The sequence below is a fragment of the Pocillopora damicornis genome, chromosome 12 (genome assembly GCF_964200805.1).
Source record: "Pocillopora damicornis chromosome 12, jaPocDami1.2, whole genome shotgun sequence".
Classification (NCBI taxonomy): Eukaryota; Metazoa; Cnidaria; class Anthozoa; order Scleractinia; family Pocilloporidae; genus Pocillopora; species Pocillopora damicornis.
Window position 1 is genome coordinate 4,167,943 of NC_142681.1, and position 21,454 is coordinate 4,189,396.

Below are 21,454 nucleotides of genomic sequence, written 5' to 3' on the forward strand. Positions count from 1 at the left end.
TATTGAGCCGAAAACGAACTTGCGACTATATCACTGGGTAAACTTAACTCGTGCAATGAATGATATTAGCTCCCACACCTGTATAAAGCATCATGAAATGAATCGCTGTTACTCCCTTGAAATGTCGCGAGGGAAATTCACTCTCTTCTTCTTAAGTTCTTAGTATGAATCTTGCCATCTTATTACAGATAGTTATATTGTGTTCATCTCCACCAAGAAGCCAGAGCCTCTTATCCTCCTTGCAGATAAAGGAGGGTTTCCACCTCGTCGGTCATGTCATAGATCGACGGAAAGCACCAAGTGTTTTATCATGTGCACAGCTCTGCCTGAAAAGACGTCATATTTGCCGCTCGTTGAATTACAGAAACAACGAAGGAAATATGGTTTGCGAATTGAACGACAAAGGCACGGATTCCCGTGGTTATACTTCTCTCGTACCTACGTCGGGATTCATCTTTGCTGAGCTGATTAATCTCACGGTATGATATCAAAGCTTTCATGTGTTTGAAGTATATTCATGTCGTTTTGCATTGATGCTGTAAGGTAATACTGTTCCTTTTATATTTCTTTTTCGTTTGTTGCAGGCACATTATAGGCCTTCAAACTCCAAGGTTAGCTTTTGAAAGTGTTTGACTATATGGCAGAAAAAAAAAACGAAAACAAAAACAAAATACAGCGTAGCGTTATTTCGGGCATAAGCGTGTTATTTTGCCAAGTATTACCCAGGATTGCCTGCAAATGAAAAAATATGTTACACAATTTTTTTGCAAGTAATTGGACAAAAACTTTTGAGTTCGTAAAACCTGAAATGATCAATAATCTTTAGGGGTTGCAAGCGAAAAGGCTCTATTCTATATTTAATGAAGAGGATTCAAGCAGGTGAAAACTTTTGTAAATTCTACACGGTTTTGGCTACAAATTTGAATCACCTACTGACAGATCTTAAAATTCAACCTTGGTATACTTGATATACTTGCCATGCAAATATAGCTCAGGTTTGGAGAATAGGGTATCTATTTACGTAGATCTAATGTCTTCTCAGGGTAAACACTGTACAGAAGACTCATCAATAGGGAGCAACAACACACTTGAAGGTAAAATGTTAGGGAGTTGATTAAATAAAAAACAATCCTTTGGGAATGTGCTTATTTAGAGGCTGTCATACAGGGAACTGCTGTGTCAACACTGATTTAAACCAGTGATAGGACCTGCATTATTTGCAAATAAAACTGAAAGAGGTCGTCATCAAAACACCCTATATCATCACCTGAGACATATTGTTCAAATCTACACCCAGTTTTTTCGAAGATCATTAAAATAGAACTTAATTGGTTGCCTTTCTCGCCGAGAGTAAAACATTTAGCATTCGCTGCTGCTATACGTCAATAGGGTCAAAAACATTTTCCAACATTCCACGACGTTTTTTTTTTGTGTCACTATGTGGTGAACGAAAATCGCAAGTAGGATGCATGTCAGTTTTCGCTGAAAGGAGTATACCGTACGCAGGCCTGAAGCATGTGCAGACTTGGTTTCACCTGATAAAACGACCTTAACAAAATGATATAGAGACTTTCTTAATCTGGAAGGTAATAATAAGATAGTAATGGAAGAAACTTTCTTCGATTTAACGTCTGCCTCTTTCTTTCATGGCAGCCCGTACCAATTTCACATTCACGACTCTTGGTGCACTGGGTCCTACAGGTCCAAAATTCACATACGGGTATCAAGGTACCCAACTAGAGGGCAAGGTGACGTTACAAAACGGTATCCAATTATGGCAAGTACCGCTTACTGGGTCTTACGTCATAGAGGCCTGGGGAGCATCTGGAGCTGATGGCCGTGAAGGCGGTTACGGTCAAGGGGACCGTCGCATAGCTGCGGGTGGGAAAGGCGCCTATATGAAAGGAACTTTCAATCTTACTCGCGGAACAACCCTTAAAATACTTGTGGGCCAAACAGGTGGTAGAAGTAACACAGGCGCGAATTTACCAGGGGCAGGGGGAGGGGGTACTTTTATTACCTCTTTATCAGATATTCCATTCATCATTGCCGGGGGTGGGGGTGGAGGCTATGCATATTGGAGGACAACGAAGGATGGAGACCCTGGGCAAATCACCGGAACTGGCTCCCGACATGGGGGTTCTGAAGGAGCTGGGGGAGAATTATATGATCGGGTATATCCTTCAGGCTCTCTTGAAAGCGGGGCGGGAGGTGGCTTAAAAGAAGATGGAGAATCAGGAAACTTTGCTGAAGGGGGAAAGCGTTTTGTAGTCGGTGGAGAAGGAGGAAGACTGAAATACGGGGGAAGTGGAGGACTTGGGGGATTTGGGGGAGGTGGAGCGGCATATCGTTATCCTGGCGCAGGCGGTGGGTACTCGGGCGGGGGCGTTGTAAAGGATCGCAAATATACCATCGCTGGAGGGGGAGGGTCTTTCAACGGCGGCTCCGATCAGGAAAAGGGAAAGGGTGTGAAACAAGGAGATGGGAAAGTCATCATCACTCTTGTTCATAAGGCCAACTAAAAGTGTTACCAATAGTATCAACGAGATTCCATGTTCGGGAAAATAAACTAAACGTTACTTCATATAATCCTTTGAGTATTAAAGTATCTTGATTTCATGAAGAAACTAAATGATTGTTATATTTTGGGACCCGACGGGTAAAGTTAACTTTGAACGAAATAATTTACTTTATTTTCAATCAAAGTTGGTTAAAAGGAAACAGAAAAGATAACGGCTTATAGCTGTAAGCAGCTTGTCAATGATGATTCATGTTTAGTTAAGATTAAACCACTGCTTCTGTTTACTCGATGTTTTGATTGGTTTTATTGAAAGTAATTGTGATAATCTTTTGTGGAAGCAGAATCAATTCCAATACCACAAAAGGTATTCAACAAGTGGCGAGAAATAACGAGTCAATGCCGTCGATGGTCTCATTCTTGACTGGCGACGGAAACCAGTCGAGGATTTGGCTCACGAGCGCACTGGTTGGCTTTATAGGTTTCCCGAACATTGGGCTCACGAAGACTTTACGGAGATTGGATATCAGACGGACTTACTTGGCAATTCATAGACGTTAGTGCTTAACGTTACCCATTCTCGCCGCTAGTAGCAAGAAACAACCAACGGCCGCGTACTTCTTAGGGGTAAGCTTGCTGCTACATGCATATGTCTTTCTTTATTCTAAGGAAGATCCTTGAAAAATTCCTCGGATTGGTGAGTTTTAAATCAGTACTAGCTTTGTTCGCGGAATGTCCGATGGCGTTTGTGAACCAAAGACGTAACAGTGGGCTGAGTCACTTTTACAAAATTTAGAGAACACAGAATCTGTCAATATTTCTGAGTTTGCCTGGAAAATCCCTGGCGCGTTTCGATTCAGCACCCTCTTTATGGGTCTTAAACCATCACGGCAAGGAGGATACAATACATACAGAAAAGAACGTGACAGACCTTTCCGTTTCACTATACAAGTCATCGTTAACTGACAGTTATGTTAACATATCTGAAATTACGATGTGATAATAAACTCAATACAAATATTCTTTGGCCAGCGAAAAAATGTAACAAACAACGAAACAAGGAATTTTACCACACAAAAATTATCATTCGACAAGCGATAACCAATCCTTAGCAATTAATAAATTGAAGCATCAATTTGCGAGTAATGACTACGCCAAAAGTTTGGCAAATACTTTAAATTCTTTTCGTAGGTTCACTGGGTTTCCAGGCTCTTACCGGGAGAAGTCTGGAAAGATTTTGTCAAAAACTCGAACATCTTTTGCCCATCGTAAGGTAGAACTTGCACCCAGTCTTTTAGCTCCAGCAGGTCAAAAAGCTCCTGGAGTAGCAAGCTACCTTTCAGTGTCATGAGCGAACCAATCAAAATCAATTTCCGCTTCGCACGAGTTACCGCCACGTTAACTCGGCGCCAATCCCTTAGCAGGTCTCCCACGTTGGAGTGCTCGTTATTACGAACTAAAGACACAATGATGCAGGCCTTATCTCGACCTTGATATTTATCCACGGTGTTGATCTCGATTTCGTTTTGTTTGGTGTCGGCGTCTTGATGAAAAATCTGCGTTATGAGCTTGAGTTGGTGCCTGTACGGAGAGATTATACCGAGTGATGCAGGCTGGAGGCCGGCTTTCAAGAGTGCGCAAGCTAGTTGGTGAACGATCGCGGCCTCTGTCTCGTTTGACACCAAGTGCTCTGAACGAGACTCAGGCGCGGGGACCCTATCCGTGTCTAAGAACACCACCGGTCGACTGGGCAAGAGTGTGTCTAGTATCCAGTTACCTACAAACGCGGAAAAATCTGTTAAAATATCTCAGATAAAGTTTCAGTTATTTTCCTTATACATGCTTAAATGGCACCGTACTTCCGTTCAGTGTTGCTTCCTTTGAGTTCTCCTCGTCCAAAATAAAATTTGTCTCAACAATCTTTTTCAGCGATTGTAGGGGGAGAGAATGGATAAATATTCGAGTAAATCCTTTCAAAGTTTGGATGACGTGTTTATAATACCCCTGACCTACAATTACTGAGACTTGTATGTTTTATACTTTTAGTTTGCGAGTGAGGAGAATATTAGAGATGTTACGCCTCAAGTTGAAAAGTTAAAATTGATTGTAATTTTCTATCCCGATTTGTCTATCGCTTGTTCAGCACTCGAATTTTTCGGCAAGGAAGGCAGCTAATAATCACTAAGAATTACCCCGATAAGTGTACGGGGACCTCTTTAGATAATTTTTTACGGTATACTCTTACCGAAAGAGAAAGATCCGCTCGCCGAACAAAAAAATTGTGGGGGCCCCAATGTATAATACTTTAAGAGCTAATATATACCTTGCCACATAGAAACAAAATGAACATCGACCAACGCAAATTACAGTAGAGAATTGAGAACATCAGTGTCGCATACCTTTGATATTGGCCGTATTCTCCTTCATATAACAAACAAATTCGTCCCAGTTCGGCAGCTCCAAGACTGCCCTTGCCACGCCTTGCGTACCACATTTAAGCCTGTGTTCATAGATCAGTGTGTTCGACAGCTCCATGATGTCTTCATTCATTCGATACTGATGCTCTAAGCTAACAACCGCGTGTGGGTGTCGTTCTGAAAGGCGTTTAAACAGACTTACGTCCATACCACCCTCTCTGTAGATGGAGCAAAAACGTTCAAGTATATTTAGCCAATACGCTAAGGTTGCTGGGTAGGCTGGTATTTGAGCATGGACTTCTCAACTACCCCCTGAAACTATGCAGGGAACTAAAACATTTCCGTAGAACTTGTTAAATTATTTTCTCATTGCCATAAAATCAAGAATGTAATAACGTTTCGAACATAGCTCTCCTAAGGTTTGGCAACTCGCACCACATCTGTATGCTGATACGTAAGTAAAGAGTCATATCAGTATTCTAGAGTTTGCTTTATTCATTAATCACTCATTACGACCCTATGCTTGATGGTAGAGCTGGTTTAGTAACGTGGTACCTTGATACGATTCTACTTATTGTAAGTTGATGCAACCCCAGGTTTGTATGGTAAAGAGAGCTTGGAGCGCTAAAGGGTTAGTGCAACCCTAGAGTTTGGACCCCAGAAAATACATCAGTGGAGAGATGCCAATCACATCTCTAGGGGTTCCTCGTTTAGATTCTACTAACGTTATGAATGAAGCCAATAGCTCATAAAGAGTCGATCGTTCCATCGTTTTTCGCAGTAAAGAAATATGGCTCTAATTTTATAGCAAATGAAGAAATATATTGCCAGTTTTATGCAATATGCGAAAAATGAGATGGAAAGTTTAACTTACCTAGCTTCTACACTCTGCACTAAGGGTGGCAGCTGATAATGATCACCCACTAAGATAAAGACACGGGCGTGCCTTAGAGGACCAATACACACTGGTTGGGTGATCTGGGAAGCCTCGTCCACAATACAGTAGTCAAAGGAGCGTTGAGAGAAGAGGGCGTGTTTTACACCCAAACAGGTGGTCGCCACTACGGACTAGAAAAAAAAAACGGCAGAAACTAATACTTTATACAACTATATTGTCGTTGAAAAATGGCTTATATCGTAAGATAAATATGTACAAAATGTCTATAGTGTAGGAAAGCACGTGCAACCAGGTCTTAATTGGTTTTAGTTTTGTATCTGATTGGTTTGAAGGTTGGCGTAAAAATTATATACCATTCAGAGACTTTAGTTGCACAAAACCAATTCAGCGCCAGATTACTATGGACACTGATAAAAATAAGTCTAAATCGTTAATGTATTTCTTCGCCATATAACAATTGTATACGTTGGGCGTATTAGTACGCATTTTTTGGTTGAGGCTTTAAAACGCTAGTAAATTTTGAACTGAAACACTTGCTATCTAAATTGACTAATAATGCTACTCCTATTTTAGAAATTTTGTTTATAGGGGGAAGGGGGGACGAGAAAGGCTTATGGGGGGGGGGGTCCATTGGTGCATTTACGGTAACTTCTGTATGCTCAGTTTCTTGTTGTTGAACAGTAATATTACCTTGGACTCGTATAACTTCCTTAGTTCATTGACAGTTTTGATGCCAGCAGCTGCCCGGTGCGCGCTGTATGATTGAATTTTGGGAAGAATTTTATGGATCTGGCCAAGACGAAGGAAATCTATGTTTGCCTGAAAGGAAAGACATGGGAAAGAAGATCAGAGTTCACATCTAACTCTTTAACTACAAAAATTTGATTAGAACTGAGTTCTCCCTCCAGGCAGCCATATATTTTCTTGAAAATATATAAGGAGAAGTTGGTCTTACATGATAAGTTTATCGCTTTGTAATCACCTATTTCTAGACAATATTTTGAAATTATGAGTGAACAAATACAATGTACCTTGAATTCATTCCTATTTACTTATCCACTGGTGCACTGACTTCGCTATTAAAGAGATAATGAACACAAGAATTCCCGGAATACACAAACACAGACCACTTAAAGTTTTTATTAATGGTGAGGTTTGCGCAGCTTGATAGAGCCCGGATAATGCTTAATCTACTCAACTATTGTTAGGCCAAGTAACGAGCTTCTCTTGATAATTGAGTACCAAACATTCGAAGTAAACAATGAACCAAAACAAGCACAAGAGAGAAAATCCCCTACAAAGAATAATCTTTAAACAATCCATATCATTATCACAATTAAATCATTTCGTCTGGCTATAAAAATGTATAATAGCTACAGCAGGTCATTACAGAAATACTAAAACCTTGATTAAAACGAGGGTAAATGTGGAACTTCAAATGTGAAAAACAACTTTTTACACACACACAAAGCATTCTAATACATTGGCATGGTTTTACAACTGGGCTCATTCTGAAAGTGAGAGTTTTCATAGATCGGAAATTGCCTCCCAATTCTGAAAAATTAGGCTGGCCTCAGTAAATCAAGTAAAGTATACAAGACCACTGACAAACCTCTTTAAGCTTGAGTAAAATGTTGTCCACAGCAGTATGGGTGTAACTAGTGAGTAGAACAGATTTACCACTTGCCACCAGCACACGAACCAAGCAGGAGATGGTGGTCGTCTTTCCTGTTCCTGGCATACCTAGGATCAGCGCATAGTGATGGGCTGCAAGGGCTTTAGATACCGCCTTCCGTTGCCCTGAGTTCAGCTCCTGAAGGATAGACTCCACAGCTGGGTCCAGCAAGGACTTCTGGCTTTTGTTGCTTTGAGACCTGTACATAACAAGCTTCAACTAAATCTCTGTCGATAATTGTAAAAGAGTGTGTTACAGCCACAGAATGCGCACCAATGCGACAATGGCAGTGAAACTACGTCGTTTATACCTCGTTAGTAGCCATGAACTGTTTCTTCTTTCATCGGCTACTTCTTCATCTGGTGGAGAAGACGTAGCGTCCCTCACATTTTCCGCACCTTTGTGTGTATTATTGGACTTTAATTAACCAGTTTTACCCCATTACAATTTTGTCTCTACAGCCACATTCCAAAACGCCTGCATAACTGGATCAATATTACATTTTTAAGGCGAGTAGAGGCAAACGCACGGCAAGTGCGAAGCGCAAGACATACGCAAGAAGAGGAGCGCAAAAAAATAAAATACTGATCATAACAATTTTTTCGCACTCCCTTCCTCGCCCTTCGCATTCGCTTATCGTTTGCCCCCGCTCGCCCGGAGAAAGCTTCCATACAAGCAAAGGCCCTATCGCGGAAAGAGGCGAAATTTACTGAGTGTTGGAAAAACCAAAGCTTTTACGAGCACAATCAGAAGTAAAATATCAAAAGGATTCAATAAGAACACAAAGTATAAATAAGTGGACCGTATGTAGCGCGGGAAACGCGAATGACCAAGTTACGAATGATTTCAATTGGCTTTGCTTTTAATTAGCAAAAAGGATCGTGATTTCTTTCTCAATTACAGGGCGGGAAAGGGAGAAGCCAATAATTCCGCGTTACTTTTGACATTCAAATGTTATTTTCTCTATCAAGCGAGAGCAACACTTACGGTGATTGTTGTGAGAAGAACTGAGCGATATCTGATGTCTGACTGCACATGGTCACTGTGTCGTTCCGTCTTTCCCTTGAAAACACCGGTGGTCCCAAGTCTACGATTTGGCGACGCAGCTGAGCGTCTCTGTCAGAGTCACCTTTGAACAGCTTTGCCATGTTGGACCACAGAGTTGTTTGAGTGCTATACTCCTCGTCTTTGTCAAGGCGATAGTGTTTGGAGCTTGTTTCTTTAGTGTGTGTATCATAACTGTAGGTGCAAGTAGTGAACTCATCAGCGATTGAGTGCTAACATTTCCCGTTTAAGTTTTTAGGAAAATATGTATTGTGAACGACTTTATTGACGTTGTTATTCTACACGTGCTTAAACCCGAAATCCCACCATTCTCCATGGTCAGCGAAAACCAAGATGGCGTACTTGACGCACGAAGAGCGCGAGCAACACGTATATTGAGTTTTTTCCTCATATTTTTTAAACTATTTTTTAATCAAGTTTTATGTTTATTCTTTTTTTTTTTTTTTTTTTTTTGATTCCGCGGTGTTCCGGCAAGTTCCAGGTTTTAGAACATACCTTGTTATTCACCTCACCACTGAACAATTCCCATTGATTTTGCATTAGAAAAACGAGGAAAGAAACCCGGTTCAAATGAACTGCTTTTTCTGGCACAAACATTAACCTTAACAGATTCGCATTTAAATCTCATCCTTTTTTAATATTTCTATTATGAAACCTTACTTGAATTCTTTACCTTTTAGTCAAATCTCTGTCTAGTGAGACAACAACTTCGCTCTTCTTCACCTCATGTATGTACCCTATGTAGAAGGAACCATAAAATGCTGCAAGTTCAGAAATTAACGCAACTTCGTTTACGCACAACTCTACAATTTCGACAAGCTCTGAAAATGAATCAGCTTAATGTTATTTCTGCGCCATAATAATTTAATAACCACGACAAATGGATGGCACAATCTCGCTTTGCCAAGAGATCTAAAGTAGTTTGTTTGTTCAAGGACTGATCCTATAAATTATAAGAATTTCAATTTGTGCAAACCTACCTGCCGCGACAGCTGTGGCTCCACCATTCTCTTCACTTAAAATCACACGGTCCCCCGATGTAATTGGCACATCCTGTAATGACATCACGCTAGGATGATCTGCACAGCGCTCGAACTTGTGTCTGTAATAATGACTGCCCCCTTGTACAATGTCATAACCACATGACTTCAGTACCATCCCGCTAAAACAGCGACCAAGTTTTTCCCTTGCGCTTCCGTCCAAACACCAAATCTCGTTCTGATTTCTTTTTTGTTCCATCTCCTTACCTTCCAGACAAACCAGTTTATACCAGTCTCTAAAGTAGCGTACGTAGGTTCTGGACATGTGTTCGGTCATCTCTCTAAATAATGATCCCAGACCACTTGTTACACCGTCTCCTTGCTCGACTGCTTTGTGAAAAGTGGTGCAGTTTTGAACCTGAGGACATCGCTTGCAGGTGTTGTGATCTTTCAACATTGCTAAGCGATAAAAAAAACATACGTTTATGTCATTAAGACAAAGTTAAAAAAAAAGGTTAAGTCTCTACTCGAGCCCATTGACCCACCCAGCTGGAGCTTATCCCGGTTTCCAAATCGATGAAGCGACATGGAGTATTACGACTCCTTCCCCCCCCCCCCCCCGAATGGGAAGCTAATCCATCGCAAGGGTACCCCCCAGCATTTCATCAGGCTTCCCTGACAATCGACAGTACTCATTTATACTCTGAGTGGAGAGGGCGGCACTCTGAGAGTAAAGTGTCTTGACCAAGAACACAACACAATGACCTGCCCGGGTCTCGAACCAGGACCTCTCGACCCGGAGTACAGCGCACTGGCCACTAGTTAGGCCACCATCATTTGTACTCGATGGCTTTACAACAACTTACGTGTTACTGACCAAGGTGCTTACAGAAGCTTGTTCCATTGCCTGCGTTTATTGCTCAGTGAGCAATAAACGTACAGATTGTGAGCTTCATCTCTACCAACCTGGCATAGATCCTGTGGCCCCGGCCCTGTTCAGTGTCAAGTAGCGTGCAACTTCATTCCTTTTCATGATAAGAGCTCTCCTCTCGTGAAGGAAACTCGGAACACTAAGCATATGAGCTGCCTTCATGTAAAATAGTAACCCTGCGTCAACTGCTTGAAAATATCGATCAGACATGAGTAAAGTGTACAGAATCACCTGTGCTCGGTGCTCGATCGATCCTGGTGATGCAAATGATAAGGAAAATAATCAATACATAAAATATATAGATAACAGCTACAACTTAGTCGACAGGAGTTACATTTAGCTGAGATCTAACTTTTTAACTCTCAAAGTATTATCTGTAATTTTCCCTTGGGCGTGTTACACATTTCCTTCGCGATTAATAATGAGAATTTAGTATCTCATCAATATTGAAAATACTCTCAGGCTGATACGTTTATCTGATCTCATCATTAGTTTATTGAATAATTCATTGATATTGCAAGTAATTAGATGTTGATCACTCCTGTAAGTTTAAGATTTAAACCCATTAGTTAACCTATTGTTGTTTAAGAGGTTTCCCATGCTCCTTTGGAAGCGGTATCACTATGTTTTGTACCAAGTGCTACGCTAAATATTTTTTGTTTAGTAACATCTCGAGTGCAGCTAAGTTCACGCTCATCCCTTTTGATGATTCCTCCATATTCTACGCAGGAAATCGATCTTCAAAAATGTTCAAAAGGTGGAGAAGAGAAAGATATGATACATTGATTTATCGTCACTTTATCTCTAAAAGCTCTAGCCATAACAAAAAATTAAATTGCTAAAAGCTATATCTCAGTAGGCCCCCTCTTATCACTCGTGAATATTATGCATTCTGAAGATGACCACTTAAGTATCTAGGAATGAGCTTCATGTTCTTTTGCAATACAGGAAGCTTTTAACGTCGCTTATCCTAGCTGCATACAAGACGCAAATGAACTTGGGATTTGGCCGAAATCGCGACATCCTCCTTAGAGCCAAGAAGTTAACGTATCTTGCTGAAGTTTACCTCGCAAGGAGTACACTATGAATGTTTGGTTTTGAGAGTGCCGCTGACATACTGCAACCCCTAGACTTAAGTAACACAGCAGTTAGACTTCTGCGCATCTGCGACCTTTGCAATGGCTAGGCGGCGTGCTTTCAAGTTGCGAGACCCAGGTTGTCCTAGAAAGTTGAACACAACCATTCCGTCAAGTTGATTGTGATAAAGTTCAAAATAAGAGACAAATCAACTTGATGCCCCTAGTCAAATAAGCTTTGTGTTTTCCTTTGAAATTTTGCGCGAAATGGGCGTGCAGAAGACCAGAATTAATCCCCTTGCGCAAGTCAGAGGTTTGACTGCTGTGTTGCCTTTACCAACCATGCATAAAATCATCTCGCAACACTTTTATGAAAGTTGGTATCGTATTTTTCTGCTTGCTTGTTTGTTTGTTTGTTTGTTTTTTTAAATCCCACCTAGTTTAGTGAACATTTTCCCAGTCTTCAATTCCAATGGCATCACTCTGGTCTGTACTTGATTTCCTGTATCAGGCCTGTGCCGTTTTATTTTAGGTCTTCGATCAATTTTAACTTCAACGGTGGCATCCACTTTCCCTAAAAACAAAGATGCAAACCGTTCTGTTCATACGGTTTTCCTTGTCGAGTTTTTGTATCCAGAAAGTAACCATAAAATCCAAGAAAATGTTTAATAAAAATTATTGGATCGTAAAAAAGAATGAAACTATACCAAGACGGTTAAAATAGTTGTAACTGTTATTTAACTTTTCAGAAGAAACGCTTATATTCGTGGTTTATATATATGGGATATTGTGGTACAAAGAGACTTATGACGTAGGCTATTTCTGGGTTCAAAAAGCTCACACTTTCAAAATAAAGCCAAGCTCAAAACCTCATGTGAATGTATTTGCTTGAGAATAAAAAGAGTACATTCTGGTCAAAAGTATAAGAAATATGTTGGGACTAAACTATTCCAATGAGTTCAGAAATGTAAAAATGCATAGTGAAAAGCAAAGAGAGAGACTGTGGAGAAGATGAAGAAAAAGAATAAGAAAACGAGGAAGAAGGAGAAGAAAATACCAACCTTTAAGTCCATACCGCGGTGACCAGATATTTTCTTCGATGTCTTTCAGTGCTGACACACAAACACTTGGTTGCTCAGTCTGATGTGGGAATTCAGGGGTCTTAAAATCCATAGCCCCCAGATCAGGTTGGGGAAAAGGAACCACAAACTTCTTGGCCCAGTCACAGAGAAGTGGAATATGTTCCTTCAGTTTTTCCAGGGCCCAACTCTCTGTCTGTCCCAGGCTGTAGAAGTCATCCAAGTAAGAAAGCCTCTGGAGAAGCCCTCTAGCTCTTGTTAAAAGTGCATCTGGAGAAAATTCTTTAAAGAGACAAAGCGACTTTACAACAGAATAATAACTAGAAAATCAATTGCATGAACGTGCAGTTTACGGTAAAACATTGGAAGACAAAAAATATTTAACACATAACAAGAAGCATGAAAATACATGTAAAAGAAGAAAAAAGGTTTCTTGAATTACTTGTGCACTATTATTGGAAAATTTGCCAAAAACTTCAACGTTGTACATAGCGAACGATTTCATTTAAATGTTTTAAGTGCGATGTTTCCCAGAGAAAGTGCATGGAGAAAACTTGACAGGGTTACCCAAAAGAGGGGGGATTGTTTGTTAGCCCTAATTCGAACATATGTTGTGAAAACATTTCAAATCTCTCCTTTCAGTTGAATTAACTGTGGATTTCACTAAGAACCACCTGCTTGATAAGGAAACTATCCCAAATGTAAATATGGCAAGAAGAACCTTTGGTGACATAATACTCTTATTAAAAACCTTGCACAGTGCTTATTAAGCACCAACAACAGTGAAATTCTAAGTCTTCTATTGAGAATTCTCAAGCCTGAGCTTTTTTTTTCATACAAGAGATGGAGAATATTCTCCTATTTTTTCAATAAATTTTCCTGCTTCTGCATTTTTTAACAAACACTCAAACCCAGCAACTTACAGATACTCTAAGGACTCCATAATGTACAATAGTCTTGGGGTTAAAAAGAACAAATACAAATGAAAAGACAAACATGTATCTGTAACATCTTCTTGCTGAAATTTGAGCATAAAATTCAGCAGTACTAACCCTTAAACTCCATGGCCAAATCAAACAGATCATGAAGAAGTGTTCCAATCAACATTGCCTCACTTTGGCTTTCAGTGCGAAATTGCTCATTGAGTATGCCCTGCCTTAAACACTTGGTTGCCATGGAAACGGTAGTTCCAGATACCAAAGTATCAGGGTGAATGACAAGATAGTGTTCAGTTGAGTTATCAAGGATACATGTTGCTGTTGAAGAGTTAAATGATCCTGTCAAAGAAAACATTACATCTGAAATTATGTGGTGTCTATGGAAAACAATATTAGGAAAAAGTAAAGGGTTGGTGAAGCTTTAGAACTAGCCCTGGTTTTTCAAAGGATGGATAACACTATCCGTCAAATAGATCACTATCCAGAGGTTAGCACAGTATGTTTTGTTAACACTTATCCACTGAATAGTGATTTATCAGTTGGATAACATTATCTGCCCTTTGAACAGCTGACCCTGTTTAGAGATCACAAATTTAAACACTTGATCCAATATCAAATGTGGTTCAGCATTATAAACTGAAATTAGTGTTGGAAACTTATCAGGACAAGTTTGTGCTAGCTTAGTTGCTATTAACTATTTGCTAAGTCTGGTGATTAAAGATAAAGGAAAAAATACATACACACCTGTAATATGTACAATGTCACCAGGTTCAACTTCGCTCATCTCCCAGTCTTCCCTTAAACTACAGAACTTTTCTTGACCAGACGCTTCGTCAAATAAACGAAGAACCTTCTCTGGTAATTGTCTTCCATACTTTGCCACATCTTCCTGGCCTTGTAGTTCTCTGCGAGACACCTCCAGCACTAAGAAACGACTGTAGCCCTTTGTTCCAGAGTGACAAGTAATATGAGTAATGTTGCATTTATTTTGGAGATCCTTAGATATTGTGTTAGCCTGCTCTGTGTTTCTGATAGGAGAGAAGAGTGCTTTACATGAGCTGCTGTTGCTGTTGCTGAAAAATGGAACATACATATAGATAGTAAGTTATGATAATTCTCTCCTTATAAAATGGTTGGAGTTGAAGGAGTTTTATGGGAATGCATTCACAAATGTCATCATGGTTCATACAACCTTGCAAAACCTAATTCTAGGACTTTTCAGGAACAAAAAATTGTTTTAAAGGACCAAGTTTAAACTAAGAAATTGAAACTCTTCCTCTCCTTAAAATACACAGCTAAGTCATTTACAATTTTAAGATAGTCCAGCCTTGTTTAATGAGAACATGGCATTAGCAACAATTTTGTAAACTGGCTATTTGACAGCTTGCACATATGTCTGAAGGAAAGAAACAAAATTTGAATACAGAGACACTAATATTGAATATTTTCTCAAAATTCAAAAAGATTTCAACAGGTGTTTATAGCTTCCAAATTTTCATTCAGTTTGCTATCAACTTCTTGCAGTTGAGGAGTCTTTACTTTGGCTTTCTTTCTGAGAGCACTAAACAGAGTTAACTGTCCAGTTTCCTCAGCTTTGAATTTTCATCACTCAATCATTAATTATTGAATGTACATTTCCCCATCACTCATTTGACTTGCAAACAAAGGTAGCATAAGACAATTGCTTCATAACTACTCTGTCAACACATGCCATTTGGAGCAAAAGTGCATGGTAGACAACTCTAAGGGCTGGAATACGAGGTAAAGGCAAATATCTCAATTTTGTTCTGTGAAGCTGTTCATGTTTTATACCAACATTTACCCTTGTTGTTTTAGTATCTCAGAAGTAATTCAGGACAAAAATTTTCTCAACAGCATCAATTAATTTTACCAGAGGAGTGATAGTGGGTACACAAAATCCTAGGTTTCAAGGTTTATATACACCCACCAAAGATTAAGAAGATGTTCTCTAATTTTCTTCATTGCTCACTACAAGTGCCATTTGTAATGGTACATCATGCAGAATATGTAATGGCATACCATGCATGTAATGGCATACCATGTCATTGTATTTCCCCCATTAGGACCGCTTTTTGTTTTTACTAAAATTAATGGCAAATTGTTGACAAAGTATACAAGAGGTTAGGCTTTGCAAACATTCAAGATGATGTTGAGTAACCCCGCACAAGTGCACTAACATACCTTTTACATCCCATAATTTTTAGATATTTGATGGGAAAATAAGCTAACAAATATTCCAAACATATGTTGGCTTTATCTCACCAGTTAAAGGCCCAGTACTTACCTGCAAAATGAGTGGCTGTCATCTTTGATACTCAAAGCAACAGAAGCTTGGAAAGAGTGATAAATTACTGCCTTATGGGTGGTCAATTGGAGAAAGGAAACTAAGGTGGAAATTGGAAAGGAAAATATTCCCACCTCCTCTAAGACCACTAAGCTATCACTTATTTGGAACTTTAACTTGCACTCCTAATGAGATATCAGAAATGCGAGCTATGATATCAACTCAAAATGTGGTTACAAGAGGAATGGTTATTTCTGTTTTCTCAAGTCTCAAGAGTCTCTATTTTTCCAGAGACAAATATTGAGAATTCTTTTCCTCAACATTGATCATGATGTTCCTATCTAACTGTATCCAGGTTAGGATGAAAAATTTCAGGCCAGGTCATCATTAATCAACCTATGACAATCAGATTTGGAGCAAGGGAAACTGGGATTTCATGATGATACCAATAACTTTTAATCAACAAGATATGGAAAAAACTGTCCAAACTACCCAAAGTCCAACTGTCTTGTTGTTCTCTTAGTGAAAAAGTAAGTTAGAAAAATCAATAGAAGGAAGTGAAATGTATGTGCAATAACCTTGAAATGTGAAATGTTTCAGGAAAGCTGACCATAGGCGACCATTTAACACCATCCAGTAAATTATCCAACTCCATAGCATCAGCAAGACTGTCCACCGAAGTATTTCCATCTGCTCTTGTAGGTGTAAGCAACTGCCCAGACAAGTTATTGCATGGTGGAGATTTGAATGGTTGCAGAATTTGATGAGACTGTGATTTGTTAGGAGTTCTAAATTGATTCTTTAGATCTCCTTCAACATTTGAGTCACACTTCTCCATCTCTTCTGTACCATAATTAGTATTTGTACAACTGTAAGATTCCCCGTGGTTTCTTTCATCAAATAATTCTTCACATTCCAGTAATTTTTCATCAAGGGAGCAATTTCCTATGCTTGTGTCCATGGTGTACTGTTTCATCACATTTTTATTTTCAACCCAATGGTTTGCAAGATGGTACTGTTCATGATCTACAGCTTGTTGCTCTTCATTCTCTCCATTCTCTCCAGGAGAGTTAGAGAGTAAATCTTCTTCTATTCTGTCCCAGAGGTTACATTTCACTGTACTCTGTAACAGCAATTGACAAAAAACCATTATAGATCCAGAAAGGAAACCAAAATGTCTAAGAAAACTTTTCAAGACAATTTAGTAGAGTGTCAGTCAACCACTGTATACCTACTGGTTGAAGATAAGTCCATTACCAATCAGCTATTTACAGGTACTCACAATCACATATTGATTGTTTATCAGTCCCTATATAGACTAAAGGCTACCTATGGTACATAATTATGATTCAAAATAGATAGTTACCTTTTCTTCCAAAGGGCATTCTGTTAAGAGTCTCTTCTGCATAGGAGAACTTCCCCTGGCTGCTGAACGTTTCATTCTCGATCTTAGAACGACACACTTTGATGGTGCAATAATGGAAGCAGACTCCTTCTGGTAGCCTGCTTTGTTTCCTGTGGGTGACTGACTCTTTGGTGACTTATCAACTGATGCACTGATGTTGCTCTTTTTTATTGGACTTGACAGTACCCTTGGTGGCTTAAACCCCTTCCTGGAAAGCTTATACTTTTTACGACTGGTTGCTTGTGTTGTCATTTGAGCTTCAACATAGTTATGTGGAGGTGAAGATATATCTGAGACAGGTAACCTTTTGTTATCATCTGCTTCTTCAGGATCATTACCGACAAAGACTGTTTTTTTTATTTTAGCAGATCCTCTTTCACTAAGCTCAGTTTTGTAATAATTTGCAGCAGATGAGTGGTTGAGAACCTTGGACACTCTGCTTTCATCATGCAACAATGGGGTACTTTCGGGACAACAGCTGATAAAACTATGCTGTCCATTTGGAGATGGTGTTGGTGGAATGAAATCATCATCTTCGATAACTATTTCTTTTACATTGTTGACTGCAAGATTACACTTAGATCCATTTATTGAGGTATTCTTCTTGTTTCTTAGCTGGCATATTGGTGATGGCAATTTAAAATTGTTGTATCCATTTTTCTTATGAGCATAAGGAGGCTGATTGGGTTCAGAAGAGGAAGATGACATTTCACCATTACTCTTTGCCTGTTTATTCTTTGGCAAGGGCGTTAACACAACATTTTGTTTCACAATCTTTGTAAAACATGTTTGATCAGTTTTTCCTTTCCCACTTTGTGGTGAACTTCTTGATTTGTCATTTCTTCTTGTCACCAATGTGTTAAGTTTATCTTCTTTCTAGAAAACAAAGGAATTTCATCTCTAACTTCTGTCTACATAAGAAAACAAATATATCACAAACAAAATTCTGTTTAATCTTTACCCAACTGACACATTATCCATTTCTTGTGAGTCAAATAGTACATGTAGTTAGACACATAGGAGAAACCATTTGTAAATTGGCTGGTAAAAGAATTTACTTAAGTTGGTGAACAATCTCTCTTTTAAGCCCTCATACAGCCCAATACAATGGATCATTTGGTGACCTGCTTAAAAGATGTAAAATAAAAAATTAAATGCCCTGATTAAAAGTTCACATGAAAAAACACAGGTGCTACCTAAAAATTATTTTAGCAGTATAAAAGCTTTGATTGCAATGACAAATTTTTAAACAAAAGACATAGACTTGACATTAAGATGAAATCTCTTTCAATAACAGTTCAATGTCTCAGTGCCCTTTGTGTGTGAGTGAGTTCTCATCTGACTCACAAAAGTATAGGAAGTGCTTATAAATAAGGAGAAGGCCTAGAAGCAGGATTTTGGGGAAAAATATTATACATTCGAATAATATCTTTCTAGCACTTTTTAGTTTAACTTATCTTTCTCAATCATACCTTTTTTGTTGATAATTTGAGGCTCTTCCTTTTTCCATTTCCTACAGGGACATGATTTACACACAAAAAATACCAAGTGACTAATAGTTGATCAATATGTAGGTCAATACACCTTCAGTAGTTGGTTTATAGTAGCCTGATACAAGTAATTTTCTAAAGGCTGACTGCTTCTCTCTTGATAACTACCTGTAGCTGACTTTTTCATGTCGCAGTAATTAGGAGACACCTCAACTGAGACATGGACTAAAAATTTTTCCAGAGTGAGCTGACCATCAACTAGCCATCTGCTTGACCAAGGTTACTCATAAGAGCTATTGTACTGGTGATCTATGGGGTCTAGACATCTACTGTAGTTTCTTTTCTGTGCGTTCATACCAACATGCTTTCTGGTATTACTTGTGATTCTCATACAATTCAACAAGGAGATAAAGGAGAAGATGAAGATTTAGTATTAATAAAGTGAGGAGACATTTTTCATAGTAATCTCCGGGACTGAGTAGTTCAAAGTTAGGTTTTTTTGTGCTCTTATTTTTCTCTGATTTTTAAGGAAAAGTGAACTTTGAGTATATATTTACATGTCATATCTAAATTGCTCAAAAGAAATACCAAATTTAAAATTATTTTGTTTTGTCACACATATTGCGTCTAACACGAGAACAAATTGTGAACTGTGAGGCACATCAGCAAAGATAAAGAAACCTGACTAAACATAAAAAACGTTGTGAACCTCCTTGAGAGTAACGTATTTCTTTATCCCACTGCAAGCTAAAAATGTTTTTTGCTATGGTAGATAAAATTGCTCAAACCTTTAGATTCCTGCCCCACTGTTGTCCAAAGTTTACAGGTCTCCTACAGAGTAACAGAAATAATTTATCACTTTGTTACTTAGAACTTATGATCATAAGAACAGCATTGTTTGTGGTTCCTTGATCTGAAAGAGGGTTTGGTAAATCATAAAAATCTCTGTTAACCTTTAACAAACTAAGGTAACACCATCCTTCCCCTTTAACCTTTGCACTCTTACATCAGTATGCATATTCTACACACTGTTCTCTTAAGATGCTGACAAGGAAATTTGGTTTACAGTCAAGAACTTCTTTAGCTGATGATCATTTCCTTCATTCCTGTGTCTGAAATGTTTGATTCAGGGGTTATATAGTGAAGGGAAAATTGGATGCTAGTCACTTTTACGGCTCTTTATTCTAAGAAAGGATGTCCAAGAGTACCTTCTACCCCAAGGTAGCCTTGCTTAATAAACTGGTTACTCAGTATGTTAGCAGAGAGTCCATTGATAGTTGCTAGTAGCACAACAGTTAAATAATAGCTACTAATGGTCACCAAAAATTCGATCAATAGCCTGCAATATCTTAGTCAACATGTGATCTGCATGTGAAGTTTGTTTGAGGTCACCTAGAGGTTAAACATATGCAAACAATGCATTGACTATTCGAAGACAATCTGTTGATGACCAGCCAACTAATGAGTAACTATGACCCAGTTTAATGATTGAATATTGACCGATATATACCTTGAAAGGTAGGCATAAACATATACTCTGTACCTTTTCCTAGTAAACTGGTGATGTCTGTTTACAATTTGCAAATCAAAGATCATGCTGTATTTTTTTAGGATGAAGAATCCAAGGATCTTAACTTGGACTCTCTTTGTTGTATCAATGTAGTGAGGAATTTGAACAAGAAACTGTCGACAACCAATAATCCTTATGCCACTTAACTAATTATCTACCCAACAGTGCTTTTATGGAAAAACTTTCCTCAAAAATGCTGTATGCCTCTAGGGTATGAAATGACTCAAATACTACCAAAAAAGTTGTCGGTTATTGCACCTCTCAAAACGATTTTTTTAAAATCATAAGACCACCGTTAACTAGCATAATTATTAATCCACTTATTGGGGATTTTGGCGGAACACTTAAAAATTTTGTACATCACTCGCCTTCAGCTTGTGATATTTGTTAAAAGCTTAACAATGACGGTTACGTTGAGGGACAACAAACACAAAAAACTCTTAGACATTTGCTTCCGGTCGCGTTGAAACCGAAAGTGAAAACAGTGGAATTTCAGGTGAGCGAGAGACCTTTACACGTTTCAACATACGTTAAAAGTTAGGCTCTTGTAACGTAAACAGAATTGTTGTGCACATTTTATTTTGGTCAGTTTACCTTGCTAAAGTAACTCTTGATGGTTTGCTGAGATGGATTTCTTTCCTAAATACATTAAAAATCAAGATTAAATATAAATATGCAAACTTAATTTAAACCTTACGACATGTATACAATGTTTTTCTCTGTGTTGTCACAAAAACTTTCGTTTTGTATCGTCTCACCTCGTCTTCCGAGCTGCTTCTTGCTCGCTTTCCAGCCCCCTTATTCAATTTTGGTTTTCCCATAACCTTTTCAGCGAAAAATACAACAAAAGAAGCTCTTAAAAATGTTCATATCCTAGTTTCGATACACTCCAAAATGAATGTTAGCATAACAACCAGGCGCAGTGTGAAAAATCCTCGAGAGGCAAGAATTTCCCGCCAAAGCGCCATATTGTGTTGTGCTCTAAGGAACGTTATGTAACAAACAGCAAATGTCATCCTCTCTCTATTTCATGGAAAAATCGCTTCACAATAATCTGATTGTCAGCAATACAAGCTCTTCTTTCTTCCTCAGAGATCTCGGGGGATT

At 38.8% G+C, this 21,454-nt stretch overlaps 2 protein-coding genes across 3 annotated transcripts; one reads left to right on the forward strand and one right to left on the reverse strand.

The window, feature by feature from the left end:
* The first annotated feature begins 64 nt into the window (after positions 1–64).
* On the forward strand, positions 65–2,804 carry LOC113685668 (uncharacterized). Its single transcript, XM_027203203.2, has 4 exons — positions 65–479; positions 585–611; positions 1,043–1,094; positions 1,654–2,804. Exons 1-4 carry the CDS (start codon positions 165–167, stop codon positions 2,520–2,522), a joined length of 1,263 nt encoding a protein of 420 aa, XP_027059004.2. The 5' UTR covers positions 65–164; the 3' UTR covers positions 2,523–2,804.
* Positions 2,673–21,339, reverse strand: LOC113685680 (DNA replication ATP-dependent helicase/nuclease DNA2). 2 transcript variants are annotated; one of them, XM_027203214.2, is made up of 19 exons: positions 21,106–21,339; positions 20,942–20,986; positions 19,566–19,608; positions 18,760–18,800; positions 17,249–18,163; positions 16,461–17,005; positions 14,322–14,650; positions 13,692–13,916; positions 12,622–12,921; positions 11,997–12,134; positions 10,520–10,738; positions 9,554–10,012; positions 9,247–9,310; positions 8,496–8,747; positions 7,446–7,707; positions 6,524–6,652; positions 5,810–6,003; positions 4,918–5,153; positions 2,673–4,295 (listed from the first exon to the last, which is right to left on the reverse strand). In XM_027203214.2, the coding sequence occupies exons 1-19, from the start codon at positions 21,166–21,168 to the stop codon at positions 3,712–3,714; spliced, it is 5,043 nt and encodes a 1,680-aa protein (XP_027059015.2). In that variant the 5' UTR covers positions 21,169–21,339; the 3' UTR covers positions 2,673–3,711. The 2 variants fall into 2 exon arrangements, with proteins under 2 accessions (XP_027059015.2, XP_089046277.1); XM_089190151.1 differs by having other exon boundaries at positions 18,946–19,608; positions 21,106–21,330.
* Positions 21,340–21,454: the final 115 nt, after the last annotated feature.

Bases quoted from the DNA above. Each gene is read 5' to 3' on its own strand.
- LOC113685668 (XM_027203203.2), top strand. From the start codon at position 165: ATGAATCTTGCCATCTTATTACAGATAGTTATATTGTGTTCATCTCCA. The intron at 612-1,042 runs GTTAGCTTTTGA...ATGTCTTCTCAG, and splicing joins ATAGGCCTTCAAACTCCAAG to GGTAAACACTGTACAGAAGA. The intron at 1,095-1,653 runs GTAAAATGTTAG...CTTTCATGGCAG, and splicing joins GAGCAACAACACACTTGAAG to CCCGTACCAATTTCACATTC.
- LOC113685680 (XM_027203214.2), bottom strand. From the start codon at position 21,168: ATGGGAAAACCAAAATTGAATAAGGGGGCTGGAAAGCGAGCAAGAAGC. The intron at 20,987-21,105 runs GTGAGACGATAC...TAATGTATTTAG, and splicing joins GAAGCAGCTCGGAAGACGAG to GAAAGAAATCCATCTCAGCA. The intron at 9,311-9,553 runs GTAGGTTTGCAC...CCTTCTACATAG, and splicing joins AGCCACAGCTGTCGCGGCAG to GGTACATACATGAGGTGAAG.